Here is a 24,471-nt window from a genome sequence, read left to right as displayed (position 1 = left end):
TTTGTAAATTTCTCTGGCAGTGAATAGGTTAATATGAAATCATAGGTAATAAACATATAAAAGGAAATACCTCAAGAACTCTGATTGTATAATTTTGAGGTGGTTTCACAAAAACGGGGCTGTTATCATTTACATCTGTCACACACACTTGAAAACGAGAAGTTGTTTGCAAAGGAGGATTGCCCATGTCTTCAGCTTGCAAAACAAGGCTGTAATTTCCAAATCTTCCCCTTAGGGAGTATCTAGAAACAACTCTGGCTGTGTTTGAATCTTGATTTTCAATGCCAAATAATCCTGAAAAGGAATAAAAAAATGAGTTTAAAAAGTAATCTTACTCAGCCTATTAATGAAAATGCAAGCAAAGAATTGTATAACAATGGCTGGTAAGCATTCAATATTTTTATATTCAATTATTGTAAACAAAATGATTTTTTAAGTGTTACAAAAATCAAGAATTAGATAATGAAATAGATTGAAAAACTGGTACTTATCAGTTGTAATGGCAACCATAAAGGGCCAAGAAAAAATTTCTTGGCAACCATAAAGGGCCAATTTGGTGATTTCAAGTGGCAGCATGTGATTCACACATAATTTAATCTATATTTATACATATTTATTATATATATATATACACCCTTGAGTATAATTTTATAATCAGGCAAAAAATTTTCTTGGTGTTTTCTGATCTCCGTTAAAACCTACTAGTACTAAAAAACATTTTCATCAGAGCAACTATCTTTAAAACAGATCACTAAATTGGCAAATAATAAATGTCATGGAAAAGTATAAAATATTCATAGAATAGCAAGACAATCATCTTTTGTTCTTAAGTTGGAGAGAATAAAAGTTCTTATTAGTATTAAAACCTTTTTCAATCAAATTTACTTTTTGATGTGCCAATAAACAAAGAAAATTTACCAAATTCTTTAAATATAACAATGAAATTTAAAAGTATAACCTTTTTCAAAATATAAAGTTTAGGTTTTTATGAAATTTTTCATTCTTTTTAAAAAAGGTCCTTTTTATTATTTAATATCATTTAAATATTATTAGCTGTTTTAAAATAGCTAATAATAGGACAGTAATAAAAATTTCTCAACAATAATTTAAAATCATTCTTTTGCAAATGGTATTAATTAATATCATTTAAGATTGTGAATAGTTCATGTTTAACTTTCTTTTCCTAATAATCTTTCCCATGTTTTTTTCTAAAATAAGCAATTTGAAAAAAGTTCTAATTTTATTAAAATTACTTCACATGTTTTTAAAATGGTGAATGATATATTTAAAAAAAACATCAGAGTTATCTTAAATTCTCACCAACAAAAAGATAATAATAAAAATGACTATAAAAATTTTTCTATTTAACCATAACTATTTAAAAAGCAATAAAACCATTCAAACCTTCATCATTTCCACCAACAATTGAGAATTGGAGTTTTCCATTTGGTGTTAATGGATCATCAGCATCACTGGCAGATACCATGAATATAGTGTCTTTAATTCTATGGAATTCAGTTACAGTTGCACACACTTCTTGCTTAATAAAAATTGGAGCCTCGTCATTCACATCTGTGACTTTAACTGTTATCTGAAAATGAATGAGGTTTAATTAGAAATTACTTTTAGTAAAAATGAGCAAAACTAATAATAAGATTAGTTCTTAAATATATACAAGGGAAACAATTTAGAACAATTAATGATAATTAAAAAATTACTCACTTGTTTAAACGCTTTCCTGCTTTCACCAGTAGAAAATCCATAGTCATAATTATCCCAAGCTTGAACAACAAGTGTGTAAGAATCCTTTTCTTCACGATCTAAAGGAGAAGCTACAGTGATGGAACCCTGAAAGATGTGCAAATTATTTATATGTTATACTAAAAATAATAATTTTATTTTAAATTAAAACTTTTTGATGATAATTCAACTTAAAGAATATCTCAAATTCATGAATGATTGTATATTTAACGTGCATGTGATGAGACAAAAATGTGCTTGAAATTATAAATTCAGCAATGTTTATAAATTTACTGAAAATCATAATAGATTGTTGATAAATATCAATCCTTTCCACAAAATTTTCATTAACTTTAAAAATAATGGTAAAACCTTTAAAAAATGTTATTATTAAAGATTTTGCCTTAATATAATTTAAAATTAAATAATTATAAACTATTTTAAATAACCAAATTTAGTAAAATAAATTAGCTATAAATAAGAAATTAAATTATATTACTATTATTTTTAAAATTTTTAATATTCAGTATTATGTATGCAACAAATTATATGATGTCCTGAAAGCATTATCTGATATCCTCTTTTAGATGGATATAATACTATTTCAAAAGGAAAAACAGTGTATGAAAGATTCTTAAGTTAATAAATTCAAAATTCAAGAAAAAAATTACATGACAACAAAACTAGTACCACTAAAATAATTTTAAGACAGTGAAATATTAACAAAGATATGACTATTTATTACTTAAATATAATAATTACTCTAACAAATAGTAATTAAAGATAAATTATAAGTTGAAATGAATGAATATTTATTAGCAACAATAACAAAAATAGTCTCACTGTTTCTTTATTGATTCTGAATCGACCTTGAGTGGAAGAAGTATCTAATAGATATGTAATTTTGCCATATTCTCCAACATCTGCATCCGTAGCTTGAACTAATGCAACTTCAGTTCCAACAACAACATCTTCTGCTATTGAAAAATCTGAAGAACTGGTAATGAAAACTGGATTATTGTCATTCTCATCTAAAACCTAAAGAAAAACATTTCAATTAGGTAATATCTAAGGAAATTTATGTAATAAAGCAAGTTCATTTTGTCGGAAAAAAATATTGATACAAAATAATAATATACATTAATATTGTGGCTTATGTATTAGTATATACATAAAAAGAAAAGCTTTATATAAAAAAGGGTAATGTAAATTACTCTTTTTGAAAAGTCAGGTTACAGATACACTGTATATAATTATTATTATTTACATCTTATATTATTAGAATGTTGGTTTCATTTTTGAGATTTTTATTTTTATTTATATTACAATGATTCTCAAAAAACACAAAATGAGCATCTACTACTATTTCAACTTTATTAAAGATGATTATTTTTTGTTTGCAAATGCTTGGCATTCATTGAAAACAATTATGCAGCAGATTTTTATTACTTCGATTGGTCCACAATAATTTTTTGATAGATAAAATCCTTTAAGGTATTTCTGGAAAAAACATTCCAAAATTCAATTTTGTATATTGATAATCTAATTTTAATATCTATTAAATATAATTTTTAAATCAAATAATATAGTAATGGAGAATAAAAGGAACAAAATATTCAGAATCAAATTTTAAAAATAACAATTATACAAGATAAAAAATAAATTATTTTGCACATAAATATTAATAATTTTTTTTTTTTAAAAGAGTACAACATACTTGTATAAATATATCTGCAGCACCAGAAAGTGGGGGAATACCATTATCAGTGGCAATGACTGTAACATTTAACCATGAGAACATTTCTCTATCAATTTTGTTGCTGACACTCACTTCACCTAAACTCAGAATAATTTTTAAAAAAATTGAAAATAAAGTAATATACTTAATTTGAAAAAAAAAAGTCATTATAAAATAAATTTTAGCACACAAATATATTTAAAAATCTCTTTTAAGGGTAAATGATTGCATTCAAGAAGAGGTTATAAAAATTTTAATTCTTATTTGATAATTCAAAAAATAAAACAAAGTATCTGAGGAACTTTCAAGGATTTTCACCCAAAGAAGTAAAATAAAATAAATTCTTATTTTTAAATATCTTAATTTAAATCGATAAATATAAGAAAATAAATGAAACTATTTTACAATTTATTTTAATATCATTGTCAAGTATTTTTCATCTCCCAGATATCACTAATCCTATTTATGTCATAAAAACTTAATCTACTATAAATTAGTGATGAAACATTAAAGATAAAAAAAACAACTATATATCAAATTATCTCACAACAGAATAAAAATAAGAATAGGAAATTTCTATTTTGCAATATAATTAGTAAACTTTAATAGTAATACTATTAGTAGTAATTAGTAAACATTAGTAAAATTTTCATGGAATCAAATAATTGAGCTCCCACAAAAAGAAGGAACATAATAATTATAAAAACTCGCACATTAACTTATTTTAACCATATAAAATCTTATGCAATATGAGTACCAAAAAAAATTTTTTTATAAGAATTTCTACACATCAATCAATGAAATTTAAACCTTTGAATTGACAGCCTTATGCAAAATAATAACATTTTGAAGACATTTTTATTTAATAGTTACACATGAAATATAAAAGGAAAAAACGAATATCTGTTTGTTACATAATAAAGTTCCAAGTTTAAAAACCCACCTGTTACTGGATGAAGCCACAGCAAGCCAGTAGATTCTACATTGAGTGAGCATAGAATAATAGAAAAGCATTGTTAGCAAACAAGCCCTTTCACCAATTATAATTTTTTATTATTAGCATGTTAATAGCCACATTATAAAAATGCAAAGCTGCATTAGGATTTATTTTGCCACCAGTTGATGCATACTATATCATTTAAACATATTTAAAAAGAAAATTATCAGCAGTAAATTTCTAAACTAATGTGTTAATTAAGGTAAATGATTAATCTGATAGTGATGAGTTGTTTATTATATTAAATTTTAGTACAATCCTATTTAATCAATAAATAGGGGTTTTGAAATACAGGATTAACTTTTAATAAATAAATTTTGATACAAACATATAACTACAATGCTAAAATTTGTTACTATTGAACAACTATATATTAGTACTGATTAATACATTAAAATCTTAGATTTTATAATATAAAGATGTATACATATTTCCCAATATATATATTTCATAGCAATTATTGATATACTCTATCTAACATGAAAGCAGTAGCAAAGAATTCTGATGCAGATTTGCAATATTATTTTTTTAAAAATACAAAAAAAAAATTCACAAAATTTAATGACTGAAATTAATTGCATTAATGCAAAAAGCAAATTAGGGTAATTAGCAAGCATATTGTAATGAATGTTCTCAACTGTTGATAATAACAATAATCATATACTTTAAAAAAAGACTATATTCCAAATATATTTTAAGGAATTTTTTCTCTCTTTAACACAAATGAATTTTCTTTCACAGAATTGAATGATTGTATTTAAATAAAATTCTCTAACTTTTCTAAAAATATATGGTCCTTTTTTTAAAATTGTGCAAATTCAGTTTAAAAATAATTAAGTATTAAGTTTAAAGTATTTTTGTTCAATCCAAAAATTAAATTTTTCAAGTCAGTTTTTCTGTAATTTCCCAATTTTTTTTTCAATTTATTAAATCAAGATGAAAAAAAGATATGAAACAGTTTTTTAACAGGATGGAAAAGTTACCTCATTTACCATCCAAGAATGGTTTTATCAAAACATTTTTTTTTGTTACTAAACAAATCCTACTTTTAGAAGTTATATAAAAATCAAATTAGCATAATGAATAATTAATAGAACATAATTAAATTTTTATTGAAGAATTTGTCTTAGTGTTTAGTAATATAATTAATTATTCAACATTTGAAATTTCTATGCATAAAGCATATTTGGATATAAAGATATAGGGTTATAAATATGTAACAAAATTTTTGTACAGTTAATTGATTGCAATGATAACTGAAATAAATTGCATTGATTTTACCATGTTTAAAATTACCTGACTTTTTATCCATTCCTACAAGACCAATGATGTCAGAGTTTCCTTGAAGTGAATAAGTGAGTGATCTATTTTTGTCAGCATCTTCAGCTACTACTGTAACTATGGGAGAGCCAGGTTTTGTATTCTCAGTGACAGCCTGTCTATAGTATCGCTTCTGGAATCGTGGTCTGTTGTCATTCACATCTTCGATTTTAACAGTCAATGTTGCTTAAAAAAAAATTTTTTTTTTAAATGAGATTAAATAGCAGTTTTAGGAATTTTTTAAAACATGATTTCATGTTAGAAGATTAAATTAACAAATTACACTTCAAAAAATAAAGAGAGAAAAGTACATAGTTATATTCAATCACACAGAAATGCATTACTATATTGAAAGAATTTTTTTTTTTTGAATTTTGATTTTATCTAGATTTTGTAAATTTAAAAATGCCTTTTGTTTTACTAATTGGAAAAAAAAATACCAATACTGAATTCCGAAAAAAAAAAAAAAATCTGTTTATAAATAAATAATACATTTTCTTTCTTACTCAAATATACTTAATATTATTCATTCGTGTGACTTTTTAAATCTTCTGTTTAAGGTCAAAATCTAATGTATTTTTTTCATGGATTTACATAGTTCAATATCTCTTATACATGATTTTATTTGCAAGTAGTAAAAATTTTATATCGTAAAAAGTTGAAAATTTTTGTTTCATGATGAAAGTTATATCAAATCTTTTTCAAGGAAAAAAATACCCCAGGTAAAGCAGGAAAACATTTTAAAAATCCAATTTTTAATATTATTTATGAAACAGTGATTACAATTAAAATAATTATATAAATTTATAATAATATAATTATATAAATTTAAAATAATTTATATAAATTATCATGAAAGCAATCAGCATTATTTAGGATGATAGAAAGCATTTATCTAGATTTTTATCAGGGAAAACAATGACTAATTGAGTTTATTAATATTACAAAAAACTTTATCTAGCGACATAATAGAAAATTTAAAAGAATTAGATGCTGATTTTTCAAAATATTAAAAAATAAAAAAAGGATACAAAAGGAGAAAAAATCAACATGAAAAACTAACTAAAATTATCTTTAATTTGATATCTTACAATAAATTTCAAGAAAAAAAATTTTGAGTGAATTCAAAGCAAAGTACAAGAAAAGTTAATTAGTTCTAATTCTATACATTGTTTAAAATACAGAAACTTAAAAAAATACCTGTAGCTGTTTGGCCTTTTGTAGCAGCTGCTAAATCTTCCACTTTAATAACAAGGCGCATGATTTCCAATTTTTCACGGTCAAGAGCTTTACCAACAGCAATTGTACCATCCATGGCATTGATAGAAAAAATGTTATTATAATCATATTCTGTTGGTGAAACTAAAGCTCCCTCTTCTGTCCGTCCTTCACTGTTTCTGTAGTCAACAGAAAACCTCAAGACAGGTCGCTCATCAGCATCAGTGGCATACACTTTGGTGACAACTGTACCAACTGGTGCACTTTCAGATATTGTTGCCTGAGAAGACAATAAAGCAAATATGTTAGATATAGTAATTTAAGAGTTTAATTTATCATATGCTTAAAAATTCAGTCTCAATAAATAAAAATCATTAAAAAATCTAACAGTAACTAATCTTAATAATACATTTGTGCAGAAAAATAAAGCATTCATATGAATCAAAAATTAGTGCTTGATAAAAAATTAATACAGCATTATGATAAATTTCAAACCAAGCCTTAATGTAGAAAGTTCCAGAATTATCTTTTAATTAATAATTTTTCAAAATCAGATGAAAGCAGTTGTAAAATTCTAAAATGCATAATTTTTTATCAGTAATCTCAATGAAGAAGGTTTCATAATCATTTTTGATTAATAATCTTTCAAAACTGAAACACTTACTCAGAAATTATCCAAGACCACAAATTAATCTATTCAAAGCTATTTTGAAACACTCAACCTCATAGTTTAAAAAGTATTCAAATAAAAGAAATGACAACAAAATTTTTTCATAATCATTTTTGATTAATAATCTTTCAAAACTGAAAAACTTACTCAGAAATTATCCAAGACCACAAATTAATCTATTCAAAGCTATTTTGAAACACTCAACCTCATAGTTTAAAAAGTATTCAAATAAAAGAAATGACAACAAAATTTTTTCATAATCATTTTTGATTAATAATCTTTCAAAACTGAAAAACTTACTCAGAAATTATCCAAGACCACAAATTAATCTATTCAAAGCTATTTTGAAACACTCAACCTCATAGTTTAAAAAGTATTCAAATAAAAGAAATGACAACAAAATTTTTTCATAATCATTTTTGATTAATAATCTTTCAAAACTGAAAAACTTACTCAGAAATTATCCAAGACCACAAATTAATCTATTCAAAGCTATTTTGAAACACTCAACCTCATAGTTTAAAAAGTATTCAAATAAAAGAAATGACAACAAAATTTTTTCATAATCATTTTTGATTAATAATCTTTCAAAACTGAAAAACTTACTCAGAAATTATCCAAGACCACAAATTAATCTATTCAAAGCTATTTTGAAACACTCAACCTCATAGTTTAAAAAGTATTCAAATAAAAGAAATGACAACAAAATTTTTTCTTTAAATAATATCAATAATGCAACTGTTTAGAATATCTGCCTCATAACAAACAAGGGTAATGGAAATTATCTACAGCATTAAGAACAACTAAATTCAGAAATTATTCGTACAGAAATAAAGAAAACTAAATGCATGAAACAATAAAAATTCTTGAGATAAAATTTTTACAAAGGTTACTACAAAATATAGCAGTATATATATTTTAGAAATATAGAATAAAAATATCTAAATAAAGATGGATGAAAAAAGGAATTCATAACATACTGGTTTGGGATCCACAAATTTTGGTGCTTTGTTATTTACATCCATGATGGATATATTAACTGGAACTCTGTTTTGCTGCTGTTCAATGCCTATTCCTCCATCTAAAGCTACAACATCTAATAAGTAGTAGTTAGATTTAGGTATAGTTCTGTCTGGGTCTAAATTTGCTCCTCGGGCAACACTGATAACACCAGTATTGGCATCAATTACAAATTTATCTTGAGCACCAGATTGAATTCTATAAACAACTTGACTATTAGAAGATGAGTGATCACCATCTAATGCCTTTACTTGTACCACTGATGTACCAGGTTCGATATCTTCTGGAATAGATTTACTATAATATGGCTGCATAAATACTGGTGGAAAATCATTCACATCCTATAAATATATATAAAATAAAAAAAAATGATATCAATCAAATTGTGAAGTAATTTTTAGTACATAGATTAGAATTTTTTAAATGCCAAAATTCAATAAATATCAATAATTTTCTTTTGGTATAAATTAAATATTTTTAGTTAAAATAAATTTATTATTCTTAAATATGATGGGAATTTATCTCTTATTATCTATTTTAAGAATGTAGGAATTTTCTGTTTCAGGGAAATTTATCAAAACAATATTTTAAGCAAAGAATGACTTTTATTTTGTGACATTTTAAAAGGAAAAAATTTCAATTGAATTTAGATAACATTTTAAACAAATAATAGTAATAAATATTTCAAAGAATAAAATTCCACATGAAAATAATCTGCTTCCATTCAAGATTTTCATTGCAAGTTGAAAAGTTTTGGGGCTATACAAAGGTTGCCTTTGTACTTCTTTCACATATTTGGGCTGTGAACACATATCAAGAATGACATTTTAATAAGCAAGACTTTCACATACATGATGGGTATGTATTTAACCCTCCCCCCCCCCAATCTTAAATCTAAGACTCTTATCACCATGACTCTTATTTTAATCGCTAAATAAAACAGCTTATATACATATTAATTAATATATCTAATTTATTTTTCTCAGATTTTGGTCTTTGGATAGATTACATTGTAGTTAATTTGTTTATTCCAGGAGATATTAAATAAAAAAAAAAATTAATGGATTTGGTATGTTTCACAACATTTCATTCCATTCAATGTTTATTTATCTGACTTAAATTACAAGTAGAGAAATTACACAAAATTATTCAAAAGTTCATGAAATATCGAAAGAAACTTTATCACTTACCTGAACATAAATAATGACTGGAACATCACTGTAAAGGGATGGTGTTCCAAGGTCATAAGCTCTGACTTTAAGTCGGAATGTTCTAATATCACCTTTTTCATCAGACATTTTTTCAAAATCTACCACAGTTCTAGGCCTGATTTCCCCTGTTAGTTGATTAATGGTAAAATTTTTGTTTCGATCTCCATCAACTATTTGATATCTGACTTGACTATTGGACGATCCTCTCAAATCATCATCTTGAGCCTGCATAAAAATGAAATAAAAAATTATATAAAAATCCAAGCTATTTTTTAAAAATTAGTTATTTTCTTTTAACATACAAAGCAATCATAAATGTTTCTAGTAATATTTCCCACATTTATTTACGCTGCAAATTTATTATATGTTTAAATTCACTGTTTAAACAAAATATTATTTATATATATATGTGTATGAAATTATCTGAAAATTTATTTTAATGCACTTTAACTTAAACAATTTATATCTACTCTTAACTAAAGGCTTCCCATTATCAAATACAATTTTATACTATTTATGAAACTGTTTAGTATTTACTATAATGGGAATTTTATATATACAGGAATTCTTAAATAATTTTGATTCATAATCATTTTTCAGGTAAGAATTTTTTTTTCATAACCCCCATTTTTGCAAGCAGAACTTCAGCAGCAATCCCAAAGTTAGAAAATGAATATAAAATGAAGGTTAATAGCACCCCTTTCCCAGCTTTGCAATTTACACAGTTTTTTGTACTAATCCATGAAAATAAGCATTAAGAAATTTGTAGAAATGAAATAGGAAAATTTAGTTTCTTTTACACTAAAAACAAACTAGAAAGGCAAAATAGCAAAAATAATTAAAAACAATTTCCCTGATAGCAAATTAAATCGAAATATTAAGAATCTCTCTCTGTAACAGAAGAACTCACCTGCACAATAAGAGGGGTGAGAAAATTATCCTCATTTTCATTGAGTCTCGCTTCATACTTCTGTTGGAGGAATCGTGGTGTGTTGTCATTTACATCATCAACAGATATCACTAACTGCACAGTATTTCTATTACCCAGACCATTACTGTCTCTAGCTTCAACTGTTACAAAATATTGGGACGTAGTTTCCCGGTCCATACCATGATCAGCACTTTTAATTGAAATAACACCAGAAACCGGATCTAAATGAAGCCTAATTAAAATGATAATAACAAAAGGTTAGCAAAGCTAGCAAATATGAAACCTTAAATACTTGTCAAATTAAGAATTACTAATTAATTTTTTTAAATAAATGAAAATAAGAGCATATAGGTCTGCCAAATGGAAAATCTATTTTAGAATAAATACTTACACCAAAAATGAACTTGCATCATAATTTTATATTAAATACAATGCAATTAAAATGTAAAACTTTATATGCAAATAAAGCAATTTTTATTGATTGATTCATTAATAAATGAATATAATTTAAAGAAATTTAAAATTTGAAGTTTAATGATACATTTCAATAATTTAAAATGATGAAATATATACACAATAATAATATGAAGCACCAAATATTGAATTAAATTAATCTACTAATCATATTTGTATTAATATGGCATTCATAAATAATGAGCCCAGATATATTCAAAAACAACTCTAAAAGAAGAAACAATTTAATAGGTTTGAATCATTCCAGTTATTTAGTACAATATTTATGTTATATAAAACATATGATTACTGCAGGGTACAATACTGAAATATAATTAGTGTATACATGCAATTCTTGTCACATAATTAGGATTTAAAAATATGTATATTGAAATAAAATACTAATATGTAACTAATTTTTGGAAGTATTATATATATACTAATAATTATACTTTAAAATATGCACTAGCTATGTTGCCATTTAAATAGCATGTCATAGGTACATGTATAGATACAAAAATGTTTTAAATAATAGTTTTTATGTGATTATTATATATGCTCTTAAAAATATTTAAACTGGATTTTCAAATATTTTTATAACCTCAAGGTAGAAAACATATCCATGTTTTATAATATATTCTGCATTGCAATATAAAAATAGCTGACCATTTGAAAATTATTTTTTAAAAAAGTAAAGTTGCTTACTTATCAGCAATTTGACCTCTGAGATCTGTAAATCGAATTCCTTTTGTACCAAAATCACCAGAATCTCTATCATGTGCCTAAAAAGAATATTTATAATAATAATTAAGAATACTAAAGAATATTAAATGACAACATTAAAACAAAAATCTACATAACTTTTAAAGCATAATGAAAATAACATTTTTTTTCAATATAAGTACTTCACAAAGACACTAAAATCATAATTCACTGAATATTATATAAAATTGTCTTTTCATTTACCCTAATTGTTGTGAGAATAGTTCCAGCTGCAGCATTTTCTGGAACTGACACTCGATATACATCCTCAGAAAATTCAGGGAAATTGTCATTAACATCACGTACATATACAGTGACATCAGCTGTGCTAGATTTTGGCATAATTGGAACAGTTTCTTGAGCAACAATCTACAAATAAATTTAAAAAAATACCTCTGAATATATTTAATAATTAATTAAAAATATTTTTTTAAAAATCAAGCTTTTATCAATAAGTAATGATAAACCAGGAAAGAAATGGTTCATAATCAAGTGAGATTAGGAAATAATCATTAAAAAATATAGGATAAATTATATATTAACAGACAAGTATCCATACAGTACAAGACTGAAAATAATAATTTTAAATAAATAATGGTTTTATTAATTTATTTTTATGAAAATAATTAAATGCTCCAATGCTTATGCTTAAATGCTTTTCATTTTAAATAACAGGTCAGGTAGGTGCATCAGAGATAAAATGTAGTATAAGAACACCTTTAAATATTTGAATATTAATATAGAATATAACTAAGAATATTTTCTTTCTTATAATAAAAATTAAAAAAACAAAAAAAACACAGAACATAAATAAAACAGGAAACACAGAAACATATCATGAACAAAGATTTGATATAATTAATTAAGTACTAATTTATTCTTACTCTGAAATTAAATTCTTGTATCCTTTCATAATCTAAAGCCACAGAATTTTTCACACGAATGAGAAAAGAGGCTTCGTTTACACCCTCTGATGGAGTAACATCAAAAACTGAATCATCACCTTCCAAGAAGATCTTAAATGTTCCATTGTTTCCCTATAATCAAAGAATGAAAATGTGATGAATGCACCATATTGATAGTTACAAAAATATTCTACAAAATGATATAAATAAAGTGCATTACTCATATAAAAATAATAAAAAGAAAACAGGTATCTTAATCTCCTTTGATTGGCAATCTTATTTTTGTTTGAAAAATATATTTGTGATTCTGATATTAAATAAAAATAAGAGAGAAAAGCCTTAATTGCATTAAAATTATTTAAAAAAGATTTTTAAAAAGATTTTAAGATTTATTAAAAAATGGATTATGGTTATTTTTAATATTAAATAATTAATAGTTTTTATGATTATTTTTAATATTAAAAAATTCAATATCAAAAAAATTTAAGATCATCAAAATATTCTGAGTAAAATACACTTTAAGAAGTATTATATTAAAGGAATGCAATTAAAGGCATTATATTGTATTCATAATGGTACTGAATTCCATACATAGATCTTAATCTAAGGATATTAATGATACATAGATCTTAATTTAAGGATATATAAGAAATGCCACATTAGTAACACTTCAACATTATACTTGAATTGATAATTATAAAACAAAACAAAAAGACATTATCTTTTATTATAAAGATTACATAACGTACCTGATCATGATCAAACACTTCTGCAATACTTGAGCCCAACAAATTCACTGGGACATTCACTTCAGCATTTTCATTAATTTCTGCAATATACTGGCGGCTTAAAAATGTAGGTGTTTCATCATTAACATCTGTTACAATTATAGTGACTTCAGTAGTAACGCTAGGAGATGGGTACACTCCAAGAGCAACTTCTTGAGCCTAAACATAGATAAAAAGTAGTTGTTAATAATTTCTTTTTATGAAATTTTATATCAAATAAAAGTAATATTTAATATTTTTTTTCAAATGAAATATTTATTTATTTAATCATTTTACCTCTATTTCTAAGATGAATGCTCCATTTCTGTTGTCAGTGTTTTCCCGATCAAGTTTTCCACTAACTATGACTAAACCACTTGTGCGATCAATGGAAAATAAGCCTCTTGATCCTGTAAAGTGAAAAAACAACAGCTATAATTATATGCCTATTATAAGTATAACATCAGAAATAACTAAACAAATTAATGATAAGATAAATGACTTGATTAAAACTCCTATTTAAGGATGAAACCTATGGAATAGACCAATGTAACTCATAAATATTTTATAAAAAGTATCAGAAAATAGTATGCATATATATTAAAAAAATATGGGAAATCAAATACCTTTTGAGATGCGATAGGTAATAGCATTATTTACACCTCTATCACCATCCACTGCTTTGACTGAAAGTACTGCAGAATTCTGAAAAATTGAACACAATATGAAAACAACAAATAAAGAAATAAATGGTAATAAATATTTATTTTCAATAAAAATTCATCAGGTAAAAAAAGGAATATAATATATATACATTGATTTTTATTGATCTAACTTTCTACTTATATTGGCATATTTATAAAATTCTCTAGTGAACACAAAAGTGATATTTTTAAAAACTTACAATTGGCAAATCTTCAGGTATTCTGGTCACAGATGGAACTGAAATAAATACTGGAGGCTGATCTTCGACATCTTCCACTTTTATGACAATAGCTGCTGTTGCTGTATTACGCCGACCAGTATTTGCTCTGTCCTGTATATTTAATGGAATAATTAAAATTAAACAAAAGCAAATAAATGAATGAAAAAGTATTTTTTCTTTTAAATTTAATTGTCCTTTTAATCCATATGCTGAGTTAATTGATAGCTATAATTTTTTTTAATTGAATACTCACAATAGCCAGAACTCGAAGCTGGTAGAGGCTTTTCCTCTCATAATCAAGTGATCCAGTCAAACTTATGACTCCTTTACCTTGAGATGTTTGTACAGAAAATATTTCGGATGTGTCTTTATCAACATTCTGTTAAAATAGAGAATGCATACCATAATAAATATTAAAAGTGATGCAATGATTCAAATAAAGCAAAATAATTCATTTAAAAAATCTAGTTTATAAATATACAAATACTTACACCAAGTTGGTAGATGACTTGTCCAAAAGGTCCAGCATCACTATCTATTGCTTCAACTGTTTCTAAAATTTTAGGTGGAGAGTCCTTAGGGAGAAAAAAATTAGACATTGAAATTTTGTTAAAAATACAAATTTATTTATTTACATAACTGAAAGTATTTATATATAAAAATAAGGAAATAAACAAATGAAAAAACTTGATTATTAAAGCACCACATGAAATGTTCAGAAGTGGATTTAATCTATATTTAAGTTTTACTTTTTAATATTGTGCTTCAGTTTGATTGTGAGCAGAATGAAAAGATCAGATTTTACAGATCAAAGCATATATTTTATTTTTGTAATATGCTTTAGCAATGGTTTAGTCTAATATGATTTTAAATGAAAAGACTAGTTTTAAAAATGTAATTTTAATTTAAATACAAATGTATAAGTAAGTTATTTCAAGAAATAAATGATGAAACCAACTTCTATGTGTAATAAATATATAACTTCACACATTGACAAGTTATTTTGCAAATTAACTAATGAGAAACAGATTTTTAAATAAAGTATTTTAACTGGATAAACAAATATTTTTTTTTCTTTCATATCACATTTCCTAAGTACATTCCAACTTCTCTTCACATTTTTTTTTTGCTTACATTATTTTAAGAATTCAACATACAAGTCAATATTTTAAATGCTTTTAAATTAACATAAAATAAGGTACTTATATATTAATCATATGGCAAAGATATGCCATATTTATTGCAACCAATGATTAATTGTCAAAAATGACATGATAATTCATTGACTATATTCACCAAAGAGATGCAGTTAAGCCAAGTTTATTAATGGCATGCGATTAATACACAAGCATCTAAAATAATAACTAAAAATTAAAGTATCCACAAAACTTAATTAATACAAGGAATTGGTTTACTACTTCATCCAGTAAAGGTTGTTATAAATTGAAGTAACAAATGTTGTTTAGAATTTACATGTTTTTTTTATGTTGTAACAAATTTAATCTCTTATTTTTGAATGAAGTTAATAATCTTGCAAAATAATACATTTGTATAATTTGATGGTAATAAAGATATAATAATGATATTCATTTTTAAAAAGATAGTCTTATATAAGCACATTCAATAATACTCTAAGCAGTGTAATATAGATCTGTGAATTCTATTATATTGCTGTGAAGAATTCTACATTACCATACAAAAGCTGTGAGAATAAGTCAAATAACTTTAATAACACATGAAATTTATAATAATAAATATTTCACGACTAATTAAAACTAACGTGATTGAGTGAGTGTTCTGTAAAAGTTATAACTTACCTCTCTCACATTAATCGTTGATCTGAAAGACTTAAATACTGGCTCATTATCATTTACATCTTCAACTATAATAAGCATGGAATGTCTGATCTGTAACATCAGAAAAAAGTCATATTAATTAAGTGGTATGGCACAGTTAAGTTTCAACTATAGAATACCGCCTAATAATACAGTAATTATAAAATATAAAGAAAGCAATTTAAAATCTATTTATTAATTTCAACTTAACAAAAGTCGATTAATTCTTATACCTTTAATCGTGAACAATGAATCTCGAATCAAAAGTATATTCAACCATTTTATAAGTATCCAACCGCAAAGTAATCAGAAAAATCCTTGATTTTATTACATGTTCTTTCAATAAATTTTCTTCCTAAGATCTTAAGCTAAAAATATTCAGCAGTTGTAACGATCATTAATGAAATTTTTTTATATAAGTGTCCAGTATCGCTGAAAATTTTGAATTCATATTCTTTAAAAAACTTTAATTGTCGTTTTTCTTTTTTTACCCCATTACTGAATTTCATTATAATATGTGAATAAAGAAATAAACGAATTTCAAAAAAACCGCAAACCCAGTCTTCCGCTTGAATCGAAAACCGAAAACAAATATGAATAGCGGTCACAGTTAAATAATGACTTTTAAGATTTAAATTTAAATTTTTTTTTTCTCATTCAAGTGGCTAAGCGGTTAGAATACTGCATACTTGAGATAGTTCTGCTTGCCATGTTACGGAATATTTTATATGGAATAACTGTAAAGAGGTAATAACTGTAGCAGCTGTAATAAAGATTTAAATATAATTACATAGAAAATGAAATTGATTCTGTGTTTTCAAATGAGATAAGTATATGTAATAAATTCATTCAGTTTATAATTCAATAGTCTACTTTTATTCCTAATAATTTAAAGTCACATTTTCTAAAAAAATTTACGTTAACTCTTACATTGTGCGAAATTGTGGTTCTTCCTACACTTCTTAACATCCAATTACAGTAATTTTAACTGCGTAGAACTGAGAAGTCGTATCAAGTGAAAACCATTCTTTTATCTCTGTTTAGGGGAATATGTTTACCACCAAATTCATCAATCTTTGCATGATGTTATATAGATTGGGATAAGTTTTGACAAATTTTTCAGAAAGACAGAATCTTAAATGTTTCAGTTCCTTATCTCATACAAAATGGTGTGTCTTGAGTTGTTACATAGTTATGAATTAATCAAATTAATCAATCAATCAAAAATCAAATTAATTAATTAACCAAATTAATTAATTAATCAATGATTAATAGAATATGATTATCTATTAAAATGGATTGAAAAGAAAAATTTTTAGTCTAAAGGTAGAAATAAATAAGAATATTTTCAAAAGAAAATTATCTTCTATTTTTAGCAGCCATTTCTTGCATCCGAAAAATAGTTTTCTAAAGGTAGATAAAAAAAATCACAAATTTGTTGTTATATCTTCCATTATATTTTTAGAATTCATCCAAGGAATATATTGATGGACAACCTATCTTATTATTTTAATTGAACATTATTGATTCTCTTGTTTATTTATATTTGCGACATTATTGGTATTTTTCGCTGTAAAATTTCTTGACAATTTTGTTATTTTTCTTCATTTTTTTACTAGAAATAAATTTTTAGATAGATAGAGCATTAAAAGACACAATTTCAAAAGAAACCAATATGTAGGAATCAGGACCAATGTATTGATAATTTCCTATTATAAGGCATTCATCACACGTGGTAATTATTATAAATGAATTCTTACAAACTGTCCGTCTCCCAGTCTTCCATCTGTAAGTGTGAGCACCAAGGAATATGAATCAGCCATCTGAAATAAAATTCAAAATCAATAAGAAAACAAAGCGATTTCATAATTCGGTTACAAATTGTAAATATATTTCATTCATTTGAAATAATTTACTAACTAATTAATTTGGCAAGCGTATCTAATGAACGTTGGATGATTCTTTGTGCAGCCCTTAAAGCATATAAATTTCATGGGTCCCTTTCACCTTAATTTTCAAAACCAGGAGAAAAATTATTGATGTTGATGCTGTTATAATCTCTATATAAGCAGTTTTTAAATACTAATTGAACTAATAACTAATTGAAATTGAAAAACATTTAATTGAGGTCACTTTCAAGATACCCGGATTCAGTAACTCGTGAGAACACTATATGTGTGTGTGTGTTTATATAATATGAATTTTTTTGACATAATTCTAATACAAAGCTTTCCGGAGTTATTGATATGCGAATCAGTCAGCCAACTATGAAAAAGTAAGAACCACACTGATCAGTAGGCAAATTTTAAAAACATGAAAAATTTTTAAATTGTTATTTTGAAATTTAAACGATTTTTGACTGTAGTATAAAAAAATTCGAGTGATCCTTCTAAATCAAATAAAAGCACAAAATTTACCATGAAAGAAATTCCCCACCCCTCAGAATGACTAGAGGCTACATGTCTCTTCAAAGTCATAGAAGCCCTAGGCCATCGTCTATTTTTCCTATTTGATCATTGAGACATGTATTGAATATTTTAGGTACAAAAGGTAAAGCATTTAATTTTCAAATTATTGTCAAAAATCTTTCTTTAAAAAAACATTATCTATGAAAGAATATCTTCACAGCAAGATTCTGCCTTTTTCATAAACTACTGTAAAAAAAAATAATCTTTGTCATATGTTTTTTTTTTTGTACTCATATTGATTAAATAAAAGAAAACTACAAAAACAAATCCAATAAAAATGGGGGAAAAAAAATAAAAGCTGGAAATCTCGGAATTCAATTCTTGAAATATATTATTTTTATTTTTCAAATACTTCTAAATTCTTTTCATATGCTGTTTGAATTGACAGAATTTCACGTATTAGATCGATTTTATTAAAAACTTCATAATTTGCTTCGTTTTATAATTGCTTATTTTATTAAAAATAGTTGATATTAAAATTATATAATTTTTTTAACAGCTTATATTTTAATAAGCTGTCCCAAACAGCAAACAACGGAGTTTTTTTACAAGAAGATCTGATTGGCAATTCAACAATATTGTAAGCAAGTCTTTCAACGCATTTGATAATGATGGAATACAGAGAAACAATTTAAATACAGAAAGATGAATGGGAGAGAAATTTGAAGGAGAAAAATGCAACAAAATTTATTTTACGCATAAGTTTGCAATAACTATTGCAGTCAGCCCATTTTTGCTTCTTCTCGAATTACCGACCAGCCAGGAAAAATAAACTAAGATCGTTCTCGAGAAGAAGCAAAATGCAATGCTAATGCAGAAACTGAGAGTTTATTACAAATAAATTTAGCAACATTTTACACATTAGAACTTTTGATTCCGATGATTTAAACGCACCTAATGTATTAAAAGATAGATTTTTTTCCCTATTTTGTAAATAAAAAATAGAAGCATGAACGGAATTTGATTTGTCGTTTTGGGAAGGAATTATAAACTAGTAATAAAAGCGAGGATAATGAAGTAATTCAACCGTTTTAAGTATCCCACAAAAATCTACAAATCCCCTCCTAACCTTCTTATTAAATTACGTAATGATAATTCGAATTTCAACGATCTTTTGGTAAATTCTATTTTTTTGAGAAGGAGCTTTTAGAACAATTTTAGTAGAAGCTCATTTCTTTAAGCTCTAATACATGTTGAAATGTATACACATCAGATCCCACATCCCCATCTTTTTATAATGATACAGATCAGCGTATCTTTAGCTCAATATTAAAATCCTTCTGCTTTTCTCAATAAAACAATGAATTTTATTCTATGTACCGTATGAGACTGTTGGGTGAAGAATCCCCTTTTGAAAGACATTGTTACGAATAATCACTTGATTAATGCATCGTTATGATGTTTTTAAAACTCGTCACCGATTACCATCTTTTTTCTGTCCATCTCAGACAGGAAAACTATTGAATAGTTTCCTTGTTGTCTCATCTTCGTCATCAGATATATAGCAACAGCTTCGACAGGTGGAACAATGCATACCATCGCCCACCAAGTGTCCACCATTCCGATCCAGATTAGAGATATTATTCCTTTAATATATTATCTGTAAAGGAAGTGAGAATCCTTTTGTATGGGCAGCCATTATTTACTGACCTCTCTGTCCAGCTCTTTATTGAGATAGACATTGGCCTCGGTAGCTCCAAGCCGTTCGAAGCGCAGTATTTCCTGGCCCACGGGTCCGACGACACCAAAAGTGAGGCGATCGCCGTCAGCATCTTCGCCACGTAACCTGTACAAAAGCTTACCTAGAATAAAGATCAACAATAGTAAGTAAGAATAAGAATAAACTGATAGTTAGTGATATCTTAACCGTTAACGCTGATGATGACAGTATAGATTTATCTTATAGCTAAAATAAATGCCACCCCTAGACTAAAATAACTCAACCGTATTATCTAAATGAACGTATTTTATGATGTCATCTATAAGACAGTAACTATTATGAGTGAGCAAAGAATAGGCAATAGTTTCTTGATTAATAGGTATGGAAGAACCATAAAGCAGCCTTTAAATTTCGAATTTTAAAAGCAGAGGAAGCCGAAGTTTGGTAGACCACCAGTGGTTTTAGTGGTTTTGAAATTTAAGATAGCTATAAAAGTTATAAAATCACCGAGAAGGAGAAAAGCAGGGTGCAAAATTTGCAACTGTGTATATTTTGCTCTTTTTTTTTTTTTTTTTTTGACTAAGAATCGCGACTCATGGTGACTTAACGATAGTCTCGGTTTCGCAACCGATGGAACGAGTTTTTAAAGACAGATTTTCATAGAAGATTCGCAGTGTGTATTGGTTTACTGCCTGTTAAATAAGTCAAGGATCAGACGCCCGTCTGTTGGTGTGTTGGGAAATTTAAAGAAGGAGTGCCAGTTTAGAAGTATTCTTTGTCATATGACTATTGTTCAAGGCGGTAAAATCCACCACAATATAACCCTCGTAACCAAAAAGGGTTTTAGTTAATTAATCTAAAGAAAACAAATTAAAAAACACTCAGAACTTCTTATTTAATTCAGCCTTGACGAGAAGAAAAAAATTTATAATATGCTTAAAAGTGTTTGTAAAAAAATAAAGGTTATTAGTTGCCCATTTATTTTTTTCAAATAAAATGATTGACTTTTATGTTTCTTGACAGCCTCAAATAATTGTATTTATGCCCTCAAAGAAAAAATGGACCCGATACCGAAAATACCGAAAGGAAACCGAAATAAAAATACAAATTTGTCAAATCTTGTTTTAGAAAATTCACGATTTTAATAATCTATTCGAATTTATAAAAGAATTATATATTATAAATACACAGTTTAAAAAGGATATAAAAAGCATATTAATTAAGTAAATTCTGTCATTTTGTTAAAATGAAATTCAATAATAAAAAATACCATTCTCTTTAATGGACAATTTCAGAGTCAGCAAAAAGCAGAAATTCATGTCATAAAAAAACTTTTACCCGAGGTACCCAGAACTGCCCTGGGCATATTGACAAGAGTGATTATGGAGGATATTTATTGTCTTCCATACAATAATGGTAGACAGGCAGACATACCAATAATCAAACATTCAATAATCAAAACCAAATAAGACAAGATCGTTAAAAAATAACATCATGCTACTGATGATTAAGAGCGAAAATTTACATATGCTCAAACTACCAATTATCCACACTATTCCACTAAAAGTTTGCATAAAGTAAAAAACATACAAAAATATGAGTAATTAAAAGTTTATAAATTCGACGGATAAATTAATATGCTTAACTTAACTAGAATAAAAGAAATAAGTATGAAAAGCATAACTTTATTCTTAAATAAATTTAATTGAAAAACATTTATTTAATTAAGTTATTAGATTCATTTAAAGAAATGAATCTTACCTATGCTGTCCGGCCCCTCTCGGACTTTGACCACTATCTCGCCTGCCCCGTCTAGGGCAAACTTTGGTGGAGAATTGGCTTTCACTAGAAGATATAAGGACATTAAAAAAACAAGAAAGACAATATTAAAAAAGAGTAGCAATAGCAATAACAAATAATAATAAAAGCAATTGTGTGAAATTTTAAACATAGATCAATTAAGACATTTTTATCACAATTAAGTTCATGAAAATTTCATTTTTAAATTGATAATGCCAATATTTGAAATATGTAACTTTTTGAAATTAAATATCTGGATTTGCATAGATCGCAACATAGTTTAATCCTCAACCGTCATAAATTGTACAAGTGCTGAGTTACTGCATTTGTTAACCTAAAATTAATTAATTCATAGATGGATTTATAATGATATAAAATGTTATGGAATCCATCATTATCAGAAGCATTCCAGGGATTTTTGATCAATTCGATGTACGGCACATTCCACAAACTCCAACAAATTAACGATGACTAGATCCACAAATTTGATGGAGAAAACTAAACTGTTACGGAGTTAATAGTGAAGAAACTCTTATGCAAATGAGACTTTAGAAAAACTTGGATAGAACGTAACATTCCTCCGCAATCTTCCATATTGTTTTTCGTCTAGTTTAAGAAATATTTTAAAATGTCTTTATTAAATCAGTTTAGATTTATTATAACACAAGCAGCAACGTATTTAGAAAACAATATGTATTAATGAAATATGCTAAAAATATCAGTTAATTACTTTTGAATGTTTTCATTTCACACGTACCTTTAAATACATTTAAAGATAAGAGGGTAGCTTCATAGAGGAACAATAATTTAATTAGTCCTGAATATCATCCTAAATTATTTAAAAATAATCCAGTTGTTTGAAAAATTGTTGTTCTAAACATTTGTAATCGATATTTTAAATAATAAAACTATATTTAATTCACATTTTTTTACTATATCACGATCTTTTTTTATAATCTCAAGGAGAGAAACAAATACTGTGAGCAGTAACACAGTCACATATTTGGTCCAGTGACTCAGAATGTTTTTTCTCCAACTCTCTCATAAAATTTGTAATTGAAAAAAAGAAATCATACCAGCATTGTGTCTACTCAAAGCTGGTCCCCATTCCCTATTATTGATTATGTTATTCACACGTGGTACAGCTGCTTGAAACCTTCTCCATCTGTGACTATTTTTAGTCAGTGTTTCACAAAATCATTTACTATGGATTATAGATAGATAAATCAATGTAATGAACATAAAATTTCGATGCATAACATTAAATTCATTAATTAGAATTAACTTTAGAATGGAAACTTGGAATCACGGTGACTTCATTTTCTGTTATGGGATCTTGTCTCTTCAGGGTTAAGGTAAACCTTTCTCTTTTAGCAATTCTATTTGTTTGCCTTATAGAAGCTCCTTGCTTTGTTCAAATTCTAGAATCATCTATGTATAATCTACTTTCTTCATTTTAACAGGTAGTTTTCAAATTATTCGAGTTTAACTGATTCAATCTATCAAATTTAATCATAGAAAAAGATGCAGTATTTCAAGAGCCATCAGCAAAATCTTTTAGATAGGTTCTTATAGAAAAGCTACCTATTGCAATGGTTCTCATGAGAAGTCTTAAGGAAAATTTCTTCAGTTCATCTATCATGGTCCCTAGAAACCAAAACCACCCTTCGTTCAAAAGTTGAGGGGAGGGGGATTTTAATTTAATGAATGTAATGGGAAATGGTGGGGGTTGAAATTTTAATTTCGCTATAACTTTTTTAATATTAAAGATGGAAAAATAAATCTAATTAGTCAAATTAGCGCCTCATTAGGACGATCAACTTTTGCATTAAAAATTTTTCGGTAATAGCAATATCTTAGAAATCAAGGACTGAAAAGAGATTTTCACGGCCTAATTTTGAGCGTTTCTAACGTCAACAATTTATGTTGACAGATAATAATTCAAATGAAAAGGAATATACCTTTCTCTTCCAACTTGCCGTGAGGATTTTTTTTAACAATGTAAATGAAATAATAAAAGAATCAATCAGGATTGTTACATTTGACAATTG

The 24,471-nt window shown here is 26.1% G+C and overlaps 1 protein-coding gene across 3 annotated transcripts in view; it reads right to left on the bottom strand.

The window, feature by feature from the left end:
* LOC129988203 (cadherin-23-like) overlaps positions 1–24,471 on the bottom strand; it is a 209,276-nt gene that overhangs the window by 12,091 nt on the left and 172,714 nt on the right. The window contains exons 3-26 of one of the 3 annotated variants that reach the window (XM_056096361.1): positions 22,382–22,465; positions 20,611–20,762; positions 18,253–18,315; positions 16,475–16,564; positions 15,149–15,232; positions 14,911–15,036; positions 14,637–14,768; positions 14,359–14,437; positions 14,030–14,142; positions 13,715–13,912; positions 12,945–13,097; positions 12,265–12,429; positions 12,004–12,080; positions 10,825–11,077; positions 9,894–10,139; positions 8,664–9,044; positions 6,996–7,293; positions 5,772–5,981; positions 4,422–4,457; positions 3,458–3,576; positions 2,584–2,778; positions 1,723–1,848; positions 1,405–1,591; positions 71–294 (exon numbers count right to left, since the gene is read on the bottom strand). In XM_056096361.1, coding sequence (XP_055952336.1) covers positions 71–294; positions 1,405–1,591; positions 1,723–1,848; positions 2,584–2,778; positions 3,458–3,576; positions 4,422–4,457; positions 5,772–5,981; positions 6,996–7,293; positions 8,664–9,044; positions 9,894–10,139; positions 10,825–11,077; positions 12,004–12,080; positions 12,265–12,429; positions 12,945–13,097; positions 13,715–13,912; positions 14,030–14,142; positions 14,359–14,437; positions 14,637–14,768; positions 14,911–15,036; positions 15,149–15,232; positions 16,475–16,564; positions 18,253–18,315; positions 20,611–20,762; positions 22,382–22,465 — 3,791 coding nt within the window. Of the gene's footprint in view, positions 1–70; positions 295–1,404; positions 1,592–1,722; positions 1,849–2,583; positions 2,779–3,457; positions 3,577–4,421; positions 4,458–5,771; positions 5,982–6,995; positions 7,294–8,663; positions 9,045–9,893; positions 10,140–10,824; positions 11,078–12,003; positions 12,081–12,264; positions 12,430–12,944; positions 13,098–13,714; positions 13,913–14,029; positions 14,143–14,358; positions 14,438–14,636; positions 14,769–14,910; positions 15,037–15,148; positions 15,233–16,474; positions 16,565–16,725; positions 17,028–18,252; positions 18,316–20,610; positions 20,763–22,381; positions 22,466–24,471 lie in introns of those variants that run through there. The other 2 variants (XM_056096362.1, XM_056096363.1) reach the window with 2 other exon arrangements.

Source organism: Argiope bruennichi, chromosome 10 (genome assembly GCF_947563725.1).
Source record: "Argiope bruennichi chromosome 10, qqArgBrue1.1, whole genome shotgun sequence".
In the NCBI taxonomy this organism is placed as follows: Eukaryota; Metazoa; Arthropoda; class Arachnida; order Araneae; family Araneidae; genus Argiope; species Argiope bruennichi.
Note: the sequence above shows the minus strand (reverse complement) of the source record. Positions and strands in the feature narration are given on the sequence as shown.